Source organism: Galeopterus variegatus, unplaced genomic scaffold (assembly GCF_000696425.1).
Source record: "Galeopterus variegatus unplaced genomic scaffold, G_variegatus-3.0.2 Scaffold3594, whole genome shotgun sequence".
Taxonomy (NCBI): domain Eukaryota; kingdom Metazoa; phylum Chordata; class Mammalia; order Dermoptera; family Cynocephalidae; genus Galeopterus; species Galeopterus variegatus.
Window position 1 is genome coordinate 162,374 of NW_007729705.1, and position 12,334 is coordinate 174,707.

The 12,334-nt window shown below is 49.3% G+C and overlaps 2 protein-coding genes across 3 annotated transcripts in view; one reads left to right on the forward strand and one right to left on the reverse strand.

The window, feature by feature from the left end:
- The first annotated feature begins 1,127 nt into the window (after positions 1-1,127).
- TMEM37 (transmembrane protein 37) lies at positions 1,128-3,875 on the forward strand. Its single transcript, XM_008585496.1, has 2 exons — positions 1,128-1,214; positions 3,037-3,875. The coding sequence occupies exon 2, from the start codon at positions 3,277-3,279 to the stop codon at positions 3,607-3,609; it is 333 nt and encodes a 110-aa protein (XP_008583718.1). The 5' UTR covers positions 1,128-1,214; positions 3,037-3,276; the 3' UTR covers positions 3,610-3,875.
- A 2,096-nt stretch (positions 3,876-5,971) lies between these two features.
- SCTR (secretin receptor) overlaps positions 5,972-12,334 on the reverse strand; it is a 35,921-nt gene continuing 29,558 nt past the window's right edge. Inside the window, exons 9-11 of one of the 2 annotated variants that reach the window (XM_008585497.1) lie at positions 11,987-12,113; positions 7,710-7,751; positions 5,972-6,364 (exon numbers count right to left, since the gene is read on the reverse strand). In XM_008585497.1, coding sequence (XP_008583719.1) covers positions 6,215-6,364; positions 7,710-7,751; positions 11,987-12,113 — 319 coding nt within the window. In that variant the 3' untranslated portion in view covers positions 5,972-6,214. The remainder of the gene's footprint in view (positions 6,365-7,709; positions 7,752-11,986; positions 12,114-12,334) is intronic. The other variant, XM_008585498.1, reaches the window with a different exon arrangement.

Sequence of the window (12,334 nt, forward strand, 5' to 3'; positions counted from 1 at the left end):
CCCAAAGACACACAGCTGGGGACTGGCGGGGGGGGGGGGGGGGGGGCAGGACTCACCTGCCCTTTTCCCCTCTTTACTGCCCTTCTGCTGACCATGCTGCTGCCCTCTAGAGAGGATTTCATGCCCGGGATCACTGAAAGCTGGTGGAGGTGCCAGCAGCACGGGGGTTGGTGCCAGGTGGTTAGGAATGAAGACTCCAATATGCGTTGTTATTGTTATAAATATCATCCATAGCTCCCGTGAATTGGGAGCTGCCCATGTGCCATGCATCTTTACACACAGGATCTCATTTAATCCTTGCGAGTTTTAGCGGTGGTCAGAGAGTTTAAATGAAGCTCTGCTTCGGGGTGGGAAGGGGAAAAGATGAAATGAAGTTAGTTGTCTTTTTTGAATCCCAACATAATGTCTAAGGGTCTGGAGATTGAAGTCCAGTCTGTGCCGAGGACAGGTGGGGCTAAGGAAGGGACAGGATGTGCCTGTTTTCCAAACAGTGTGATGTCTGAGGTCAAAAGGTTTCTGGGTCCTGTGACTTGTTCTTTCTATCTGGGGCTCTCCCATCCTAGGGCCATTTCAATCTCTAGAGACATTGTAACCTTGCCAGTGACTTCATGGTTACTGCTTTCCTGCAGGTGTCACCTACTTCATTTTATAGATGAGGAAACAAGGGCCAAAGAGGTTAAGAAACTGCCCAAGGCCAAACACTGTTAATGGTTTGTAGAGTAGACATAGAAGTTTTCAAAGTTTTATTTGGTTTGTTTCTTACCAGGAGATCCTTTTTTTTCCCTTTCTCTAATAAAATGCAGTTCAGATTCTTAGACCTCCAGTGTCATAAGCAGGCAACAGGGATCTATTATATATAGTTGAAGTGAGGAAGCTTCCCCTACCACCCCTGCTTTGGCACCTTGAAGCCCCTCCAGGAAGGAAGGGGACCCAGTATGAGAACCACAGCCCTGACTCCTATCTGGGTGCTCTTTACAGCATCCCAGGCTGCCTTTGTCTCAGGACCTGCAGTGAGATGCTGGTCCTAACTCTGCTTGGTCCTCTGGGCATCCTTCTACTCTAATTCTTTTCCTCATCAGTAAGATTGAGCCCTAGCACAAAGGCCCTGTCCTTAGGAGGCCCCCATTGATTCTTGTTAGCTGAATGGATTCCACCTCCTGCACCTGATACAATTGTCTGGGCAGCTTCTTAAAACCATCTTTATTGTGATTCAGGTGAGTGATCTTGGGCAAGTCATCTGCTCTCTACATGACATAGTGTCCCTCTTTCTGCACCCCCACGGAGCTTCCTACTCTATCAACTTTGAGGTTTAAGAATAAGGATGCTACTTAGGCAGAGATGCTGAAAGCAGACTGCATCCTCGTTCCTGTATCCCTGAGGTTGAAAGTAGCAGCAGCTCCTCTGTCTGGGGCATGGTAGCAGACAGTCTTGCTGGGACTGTAGCCACAGGAGTCTCCCAGGAGCAAGGCTTTGCTTTATGTGCCTCATAGAACAGTGTGGCTAGACTTGCCTATGAAGCCTCCATTTGCAAATGGTTCCCGTTTCTCCATTCTCCTGTTTTCCTAGCAGTGACTGTCATGCGTGAGCTGTCTGTTTTGTTTACCTCCCACACCAGGGTGTAACCTGCACTGCTTCTACACACACTGTGAAGAGGGTAACTTAATTTATAACTGGGCAGGAGACTTGGTTTAAAGGGAGCTTCAGAAGGAAGGGACAGTGGTTGCAAAGTTGACCCTTTATCCTCTGGCTCTTCTTTGAGCACCTACTGAATGCCCAGGCCAAACACTGTGCCAGGTATGGGGGACACAGTGTCTGAGTGAGACTGACAATAACATGTAACTACAAACTGGTCAGAACAGTGAGAAAAACAAACAGGATGCCTGACAGAGCATACCAAGAGGGGACCCACTTTGGGTTGGGTGGGCAGGAAAGACCTCTCTGAGGATGAGACTTTAAGCTGAGACATGCGAAATGGAGAAAAGGCATTGTCCTGGAGGGGAAGGGGCTGGTAGGTCTGAGGGAAGAAAGTTCTAGGCATGGGAAGAGGGCTACTATGCCTGAGCAGCACAGTGGCAGAGTGATTTGGGGACTGAAGTTGAGAGAGAGGTGGGAGTGTGGGCTGTGGTAAGGCCTTTACTCTTTGAAGGATTTCTTTCTTTTGCTTTCTGGGTTGAGGTTGGGAGCGGTGCCTGGGTAGTGATCCAGGATTATGAGATGAGAGACGCCTCACTGGACACCTAGCTGGCTTGCCAGGAGACGGAGGAGGTGAAGTGCACCCTTCCCGTGCTGAGACCAGAGGCTGAGGGTAGCCGCAACATCACCCCCACACCTAGAAGCTGCTAGAACACAGAGTTTGGTTGTGCAGCTTTGGGTGGGGTACAGGCTGAGCAGGTCTAAGGGGCAAGGTGCAAACATCACTCTCAGTACTGAAAAAAAACAAGGCAGTAACACAGAGTCCTGGACCCAGTGTGGAAAGTGCACAACCAGGTGGGTGGGGGTGAGGGCAAAACCGGATGTGTCCTGGGAGACTAAGGAAAATTAAAGGTTGTATTGATATGCTTATGTTCCAGTGCTGGTACCACCCTACCAGGCACTATCTGACAGTGTTCTTGTTGTGCATACAGAGAAACTGAGGCATGCTGTATGCCCAATGTCACAGGAGCCAGGGAAGACAGGTTTTCTGAATTCAGAACTAAGATTTGCCAGTCAGTTTGGAGTTTTCAGCCATTATAAAGATCGTGAAAGAAAGAAAGGCCAGGAACCCTAAGTTCCTGGTGAATCCTGGACAGTAACTGCTTTTAGGTCTCGAATGGAGGACAGAGGACTGGTAAAATGGAGGGAGGGTTCCTCAGAGAAGGTGGGTCTGTGCTGAGGAAGCTGTGAGAAAAGGTGAGGGTTCCAGGCCTCACTTCAGGCCTGAGCAGGACATAGGGCTGTGGGAAGTTGGAGGCATGTTCAGGGGACTTCCCTGCAGAGGTTGGAGCGGGTATGGCGTGGGGCCCTCACTGACATGCTGCTTCCTGTGGTGTCTTCCAGGCCCAGAGGCTGTTGGGCCGAAGGAGGCCCCACCGGTCGTTCTTTGAGTCCTTCATCCGGACCCTCATCATCACATGCACCGCCTTGGCTGTGGTCCTCTCCTCGGTCTCCATCTGTGATGGATACTGGCTGCTGGCTGAGGACCGCCTCTATGGGCTGTGGCATTTCTGCACCACCACCAACCAGAGTGGGCCGCACTGCCTCAGAGACCTGAGCCAGGCCCCCGTGCCGGGGCTGGCCATGGGCGTGGGCCTGGCCCGCAGCGTGGGTGCCTTGGCTGTGGTGGCCGCCATTTTTGGCCTGGAGCTCCTCATGGTGTCCCAGGTGTGTGAGGATGCCCACTCACGGCGCAAGTGGGCCATGGGCTCCATCCTCCTCCTGGTCTCTTTCATGCTGTCCTTCGGGGGACTCCTGGGTTTTGTGATCCTCCTCAGGAACCAGGTCACACTCATTGGCTTCACCCTGACGTTCTGGTGCGAATTCACCGCCTCCTTCCTCTTCTTCCTGAACGCCATCAGTGGTCTTCACATCAACAGCATCACCCACCCCTGGGACCAACCAAGAAAATTTTAGGGCTCCTACGGGGACATGGGGCTCTACAAGAAAGAGTGGGACTTTTTCAACTTGGGGCCTCTGGTGGGGATGGGTGGGATAGTGACCTTGAAACTGCTGCCTCATAGCCACTCAGCTTTGAGTGGTCAGCCATAAATGGCCCAGGGGCCTCTACAGCTGGTCTGCAGGGCCGGAGGCCAGGAGGGTGCCTCAGTGCTACCAGCTGCACAGGTTTAGCCAAGTTATTAGGGTTCTGGTTTTAGAAGAAGAAAAACATTTTAAAATTCTTTTCTTGAGTTTTCTTCCCTGGACTGGAATAGCTTTGGGAGCATCTTGGGTAACTGGTGCCCAGGCTAGGCCATAGCCAAGTGCAGTTCACATCTGTTTTATTGACTCTGGGCTTGGATGTAGGCTGTTATCGTCCCTAGGGCTCCTGGGGTTGTTAAGAATGGATCACTCTTCCAGCTCAGGGTCCAGTTGGGGCTTAGAGCTTTCTTCCATTAGCTAAAAGGGCCTTCGTGCACGTTTCCCTGCCTTTAGCTATGGCCATGCCAGGGAGGCAGGGTCCAGGATTCCCTCAGAATGTCTGGCACATAGTAGATTTTAAAACTGTTTGACTTGATTTGACCCATGCCTGCTGTGGGAACCTCACAAATACTGGATACCCCAACTTCTAGAAGTTGGCTGTCCCCTCTGGGGGCTCTGCCTATCAGAATCCTGCTTTAAGGTGGGTTTCCTTTCTCTTTTGAGAAGAGTTCTTGAGCAAGGCCCCCCGGGAGGGCCCACCTAACTTCTAACACTCATACACAGTCCTCCCCAGGCCAACGTGTGTTGTGTGCCCGCCATCTGTAAGGGTCAGACAGCCTTGGGGTACCATTTTTGATCCTAGAACACGTTTCAAAGAGCACATGTCTGGACCTGCTGGGCTCCACAGGGGGTAAGGGGAACAGCCAGACCATGGGTAAAGATTAATAACCATCCTGAGGATGAGTGAAAGTGAAGGGGGCCAGGAACCAGTGGAGATTTCTGTCATCGCTGGCAGATCTGCACTTCGTTCATCAGACTGCCCCCTTTTTAGTCTCATTTCTGCCCAGAAGTAGGAGAGGTTTTTGTCCTCAGCCATTTCATTCTACACAGGCCCCCTTTCCCCTCCCCTACCTGGTTTATCCTGGCTCCTACTGATTGCATGGGGTTTTGGTTTCTGCCCTGCTCTTGCCACTGCAAGCCCCCTTCCTGGGTTGGGCTGAGTGCCTATACCTACCTCTCGTGATTTTTAACAGTTCTTACTCCAAGATGCACAAATCATGAGGCTGTGTGGCGTAGTATGTAAGACGCAGAAGTCCATGGGAAAGGTTTCTGTGGACTGCTCGGTTTTGCAGAGCAGAGCTCATCAACCTCACAGGCTGGGTTTCAGCCTGGGAAATGGTGTAGGGGGTGACCTTGTCTCTGCAGAGGGAGAGAGGTATGGAGGTGGGGAGCCAAGGCCCAGAGAGGGATACACTTATACACGGTCACGCAAATACAGGAATAGAGCTGGCCACCCACCAGCAAGATGCTTGTTCCTCGACACTTGTTTCCGGGTATGGAGGTGGGGAGCCAAGGCCCAGAGAGGGATACACTTATACACGGTCACCCAAATACAGGAATAGAGCTGGCCACCCACCAGCAAGATGCTTGTTCCTCGACACTTGTTTCCAGGATGTTTCCTCTGAGCACTAGTAGGTTTTGTTTTGTGAAAGGGTTCAAATATTTAGTCTTCTTTCATCTTCACATAGGGGAGGAAGTGCAAATATACAAGGGAACAGAGAGCCAGGGTGAACAGTGAGACTAAAGTTCACAAGAGCTGAGCGAGACAGGACTGGTCCCTGTCCTTACCTGCTTTGGAACAAAGGCACTTGAAATAAAAGGCCCCAAGGCTGGCTGGTTAGCTCAGTTGGTTAGAGGGCAACCTTGTAACACCAAGGTCACGGGTTCAGATCCCCATACCAGCCAGCCGCCAGAAAAATGTAAAAGGCCTTGGACTGAATTTCTGCCACATCCTTGTTGAGTAGCTTGGGCAAGTCACAAAGGTGAACCTGTTTCTCTAAAGTGGGATCATGCCCCATTTCCAGCTCACCTGCCTCCCAGGCTGAGGACAACTGTGAAAGAGCAGTAAGAATGTCAGGGACACTAAAGGGGCGGGGGGGTCCTGGGACTCTCCTTCCTTCCATTGTGACTTTATCATTAACAGAGCCATTGTCCTGAAGGCTCAGATTAGTGAGTTGTAGTGGGGGATGGATAGGATCTTCCTAGTGCCAAGGGCCTTGATTTCTCATGGGAGTGAGCTACAGCATATTCCCTCACTTGTGTCTCAGGGCAAAAGGACTGACAAATGCAAACCAAACCTTGTCCCAGGTACCATTTATTTTCCTGCCCTCTCCTGGGATCCTGAACTGCTCTTCCCAGAAGAGCACAACAGACCCAATTCCCAGGCCTTCATCCCGCCCCATGGTGCCCCAAGTCCCTTCTGTTCAGTTCTGAGGAATCTAAGGCCTGGGGGAGAGGCGTTATCAGCCACAGGGGAGAGCACAGGATGTCTTCTGGGAAGATGGCTGTCCTGCAGCAGTGTCCAGCCTCTCAGGATCCATCAGATGACACTGGCCCTGCAGGTGCCCTGGCTCTGCTCCAAGGGGCTGGCCTTGGTTCTGTTGCTGAAGGAGGAGCTGAGGGCCACAGGGCACAGCAGGGACTCACGGAGGTGCCACTGCTGCCACTTCTTCTGAACTTCCAGCTGCACCTGCCCCAGAAACTAGCCATCAGCCCAGGAGGGAAGGACGGCCCAGTGCCCACAGTCCCGCTTACTGCCCAGAGGCCTCCATGCTGCCTCTGGGTCCTGCTGTCCCTTCTCCTGCAGGCCACTCAGATTGACCGTTTCCAGCCCTGATATTCAGTAGGTACTGAGAGCTCCCTCTATCCTGGGCACTTACACCTGTAATCTCATTACATCATGTCCCGAAGAAAAGGACTTGTGATTTATTTGCCAAACTCCAGAGCTCAAACATCCACATTTGCACTTGTGACAATTGGATGCTTATTCCCGTGAAGACAACTGAGCTCAGAACTTATCTGGGACCCAGGGAGTTGCTCTTCGGAAATTTCCTTCACAGTTCCCAGCTGGAGCAGAAAAACCTCGAGGCTAGGCTTTATGCTTGCTTTTTGGAAAATATCAGAGGTCATTCCCACTCAAGTGTGGTGAACCAGAGGGAAGGCCAAGTCACAGAAAGGCGTTACCTGTGTGCAACAGTGTTCAACTAATGTTGATTACATAGCTTCTGTGTGCCTGGAGCCTCATGTCCTGACCCAAATGCTCTGTGCAAGGCCAGAGTCCTCAAAGTGAGTGTGCGGTCACTCAAGAAGTCACACTCATTTGGAGGTCTCTGGGGATCAAGCTGCAGACATTTCTTCTGAGTCACCCATTCCATATATGGGAAGACTGAGGCCCAGAGATAGGTAGTGACCAGATTGCTCATTGAACATGCTGCAGAGCTATCAGGAACCCGGGTTCTGGTGGGGGTGCCAGTGCTTCCCTCCTGCATTTCCTGAACTTGCCCATGGCTAAGAATCACCTGGAGTGCTTGTTAAAAAACATTTTCTCAGGCCCCGGCCCAGACCCACAGAATCCGTTTTTGGTTTTTTTTGTTTTTGTTTTTGTCCTTTTTTGTGACCGGTAAGGGAATCGCAACCCTTGGCTTGGTGTCGCCCGCACTGCGCTCAGCCAGTGAGCGCACCGGCCATCCCTATATAGGATCTGAACCTGCGGCGGGAGCGCCACTACGCTCCCAGCGCCGCGCTCTTGCGAGTGCGCCACGGGGCCAGCCCCAGAATCCGTTTTTGCTGAACCAGAAATGGGGGGGGGTGTTAGGGAATTGTTTTCAACAAGCCCACCAGATGAGTCTTGCTACCATGAAGTGAGCACAGACTCTTAGAAGACTAGCCAAGCTTCTTGCCATGAAGCCCAGATCTCTCCCTCCCCTCTCTTCCATCACCCGCCTTCCTACCACTCTTTCCAAATAGCTCCTTCTGCACCAGAATCCAGAGGCTAGGAGCTCTCCCAGGCATCTGTGTACCCCAAGAACACTCACCTCCCCATTGAGGAAACAGTAGAGGACGGCCACCACTAGTCCCTGCCAGAGGGAGCAGAGAGCAGGGTTAGTGCAGGCACTTCAGCATCCGCATTCAGCCTCAGGCAGCTGGGCCTCACCAGCTCCAGGCTCATTTCCTCAGTCTTTTACCCCAGGGGGAATTCAGGCTGCCTCTTCTGGGCCACTCACAATACCCCTGGCTGTACCTACATCATCCATCATAGACTGTGAGATCCTTGTGGCTAAAGACAAGGCTTCTTTCCTCTGTTCTTCCCCATGTCTAGTGGTGTCAGTGACAGTAAAGTAAGGGCTGCTAACTCGGGCCAGTGGGGACCAGCAGGTCACCTGAATTAGTAAGGTGGGACATCTGGGAGTGACAGGGAGTAGTGGCACTGAAATGTGCTCACCCCACTGGGAGGGGGCAGAGCCAGTCCAGTATGAGACCCTGGGCCCTGCATGGTCTAGTTTTTAAGACAAGCTGAAAACTGGAGATATTTATACATGGATAACTAATTCAAATTTAAAAACAAATGTGTGATCAGAACAACCTGTATAGGTCCTGGCCAGCCAGCAGTGGGACCTCCCTGCTTAATGGATGGGTGGATGGATCTCCATGCTTAGGGCTTTACATTGCCTGGCTGGGTGGTGTTTGTGCCTATCAAGATCCACCCTCCCTGTCATTTGGAGCTCCTATTTTCCTGTTGGTGCCCCTACGATCCTGGCATGGAGCTCTGCCAGGGTAGGGACTCCAGTCTGGGATGTCTGATTGGCAACTTAGAGGCCTGCAGAACAAGTGGCAAGCAGTGTCTCTGCAGTGCATCCACCATGCTTACCTCCTCAGGGATCCACCTCGGGCCAACCTTCCCTTCCTCACAGGCCTGCCCTCCTCCCCCAAAGGCCTGGGTGTCACACTTGTGACCTTAGGTGGCCTGACCCCTCCTCCCCAGTTCCAACCATGCCTGCTCTTCACCACTTACTTCTTAGGAAATGACCCCACAGGGCGATGAACCAGCCTGTCTATGGTGGGCTTAATATGTATGACCACTCAGGGATCCTGGCATTTTAACAAGAATTAGTGATGAAACTAGAAGAGTTTAGTTTAGAATGTCAGGCATCAATGACTGCTACATACAGTAGAGACTATTTGAGGGCAGTGGTTTCCAAATTCTGCTGCACATTAAAATCACCTGGGAGCTTTTACCCAGCTTGCACTCAATATCCCAAATGTGAATATCATGGGGCAGGAGCTTTAGCAGCTTTTAAAGATCCCCGCATGGTTGGAATGAGGCATCACCATCTGGGAACCACTGTCAGAGAGCAGGGTGGAAGGCACCAAAAGGCAGCCTTTGAAATAGAAGACCTGGATTTGGAGCATAGCTTGGCCTCTGTGATTGTGGAATTCTGGGTTCCAGGTGCCTCATTTAATCCTTGCTGAAGCCCTCAGAGGTAGGTTGGAGGACCCCCACTTTACAGGTCAGGGATTTGAGTCACAGAGGGCTTTAGGCATGAGTGGAGCTGTGTACTTGGCCCGGAGCCGGCAGTCAGGCTGAGGCTGATGCCCATCTCATGGGCACAGAGTTGCCCAGGCCTCACCTGTCCTGGGATCCAGGGACATATTTGCACTGTCCAGGGGAGGGCAGGAACCCTGGGTGAGAGAAAGCTGTGCCCCGAGTGTATATAGGGGCAGGCTTCACACAAGCCAGCAAGTTTACTAAATGCCGCAGTTACTATATGATCATTAAAAATGAAGATTGAAGAATTAATGACATGAAGAAATGTTCATGATGGGCATGATAGAACTTAAACAAAGCAAGCAGTATACAAAACTACACATCATCATCCCAATTATAGAGGTATGTGTGGGCATCTGTGTGTCTGTGGATAGGAAAAAGGCAGGAGTAAACATACTGACATTTTAACAGAGGTTATTCCTGGGTTAGCGATTATAAATGATTTTGTTCCTATTTTTCTTTTTTACTTTTCCTTCTTTCCCAAATTATCTACAACAAGCAAGTATTATTTATACAATTGAAAGAGCTAATACATTTTAATTTTTAAAAGCATCTATTTTTCTTTTTTACTTTTCCTTCTTTCCCAAATTATCAACAACAAGCAAGTATTATTTATACAATTGAAAGAGCTAATACATTTTAATTTTTAAAAGCATATGACATCATATAATGGTATTGTGGTTGTGTGCACTATTCTTTAAGCCCCTTTTAGAAATACATACTAAAATGTTACAGATGAAATAATATGATGTCTTGGATTTAATTAAAAAGGTGAGGGTAGTGGGTAGAGATGGAGATGAAACAAGATAGAGCATGAGTGGATATTGCTGAAGCTGGGGATGGGCACATGGGAGTTCTTTATACTAATCTCTTCACTTTTGTATATGGAAGTTTTCATATATGTATATATACATATATATGTATTTTATATGTGTATATATATAGGAACATATATGTATACATATACATATAACTTTTAAAGATCCTTTTTCTTCATAAACATTTTTGTGAGAACATTAGGAAAGTGCTTTTGGTTTTCTCTTGATGAGATATTTTTCCCAGAGAGCTAGTCCACAGCCCCAACCACGAGCCCCTGCTCTGAGGGGCAGGAAGTCTCCATGTACATGCCAGGCAGACCTGAGCCTCCAAGCTCTCAGCACGGTCCACTACCCACTTTTGTGAATCAGGTCAAGTTCTTCCATGTGACTGGACTTCAAATCCCCAACCTGCTAAATGGGCCACTGTGAGCCCAGCCTTCCTGGACATTATCAGAACAGTGGTGGTAAAAGCTCCCTGGTCCCCCCAGCCAAAAGGAAAAGAATAGTGGATCGCACAGGAGGCTGGGTTCTCTGGAAGCCTGGGGCCCTTGGTGGGGGCTCTGTTCAGAGGAGTGGCTCAGAAGAGAGCAGAGGGTACGCTCTGTGGTGTTCAGGGTCTGAAGGTGTGGGGAGGGCAAGACCTGACTCCACTCAGTGATGAGTCCTCCCTGGAACCTGTGAATGATGGGAGGACCCTGGTCATGCCTGCCCTGAGCAGAACTCTGGGGATGAGAGGACACTCAGAACCCCTACCCCAAGGTGGAGGCCTCCCCAGGTGAAGGCTCTGCTGGACAATATTGCTCTGTTGTGGGAATGTTAAGGACAGGCTAACTCCTTTAGGAAAACCCATCAGGAAAACTCTCTCAGGCCCTAGAACCTTCTCCTGGCAATTAGTTTCTTTTCATTTAATGGATACCATAAATCTTGAAACAGAGTGCTTCTGTCTTTGCTTTGGCTACTGGGAAGCTCCAAACCAAACCTAAGGCCCACTTCTCCCACCTTTATAGGACTTCATCAAATTTGTTTCTGTGTATGAGTTCATCCAGCTTTATACCCTTTTTTTCATTGATCCTTCATCTACTTATTTTTTGTCCTCTGCATGTTTTTCCCAAAAGTGACATCTCATTATTTTTGGAAGGAACTAACTATGAATAAATAATAAATAAACAAATGACATTGTGAAGTTTGGGATTCGTATTAAGGCTCCTTTCTGTCCAAACATGTTTAATTTTCTTTTTTAACCTTACAACATCTTTTTGAACTAGTAGGTAGGTGATTTTCTACCTCATTTTATTTTTTAAAGTCAGTTTTTATTTTTATCAAGTTGGGTATGCACATGATTTTAAAGAGTCAACTGATTTTTGCTTCCAAAAACCATCAGCCTCCTGACTCCCCGCCCCCATTTCCTGTTCCTCAGAGGCAACTACTTGAAACTCTCTTAACTGATTCTACATAATATGCTGATGTTGCCACTTGTGGATTTTTCAGTTTGGGGTGGTTTCTATGGACTCTCCAGTATGAAGAAGAGGATATTGTTCTCTTTCAAACACACTCCCACCCCACCCCCACCCTCCCACAGTTCATCTTCCTGCCTGATTTTTGATGGCTCAGCCATCAGCGGGCACATTATTTTGACTAGGTATATGCTATTGAAAGCTGCACACTATAACACACTGGGGTTACATTTGTTCTCCCTGGAGTGGTATCTCTTATCCTCTCTTAGTTTTATCTCCCACCCCTATTTGGTGGAGACCATGGGGCCCACTCAGGGTCACACAGCACAGTCCTACCCCTGCTTTCCTTGGGTCTCTGCCAAATGACATATTCACCTTCCCAAGCCACCGCTGAGCTTCAGGAAGATCTGGTGTGCTGTCTCTGCGTCCTCTGCCTCTCTGAGAGAGAGAGAACACCTCTTTCTAGCTTGCAGCTGCAGTCCCCAAAAGCTTACCTGGAATGAGCCAAGGGCCAATTCAAAAAACAGTTGAATCTCCATGGCGTCCTCTGGAGAGAAGGCGAAGACAATGTAGTGGATACCAAAGAGGGGGATCAGCAGGAGGGTGGACTTAGCCAGACGCCTGGGGACACAGGGACATGCTGCAGCCTACTGCTTTGCTTTCTCCAGTCCCTGCACCACCACTCCCCACCCCTCAGGCACAGCTTGGTGCTACCCATCTCCTGCCTGATTGCTTAAGGTTTGGCAGCAGTTTACCAAAACTTTTTTGTTTTCACTTTTTTTTTTAGTTTATTTATTAATTTTTTTTTTTTTTTTTTTTTTTTTTTTAAAATTTTTTTTTTT

Excerpts from the sequence above, each read along its gene's own strand:
- TMEM37 (XM_008585496.1), top strand. The coding sequence starts at position 3,277 with ATGGGCGTGGGCCTGGCCCGCAGCGTGGGTGCCTTGGCTGTGGTGGCC.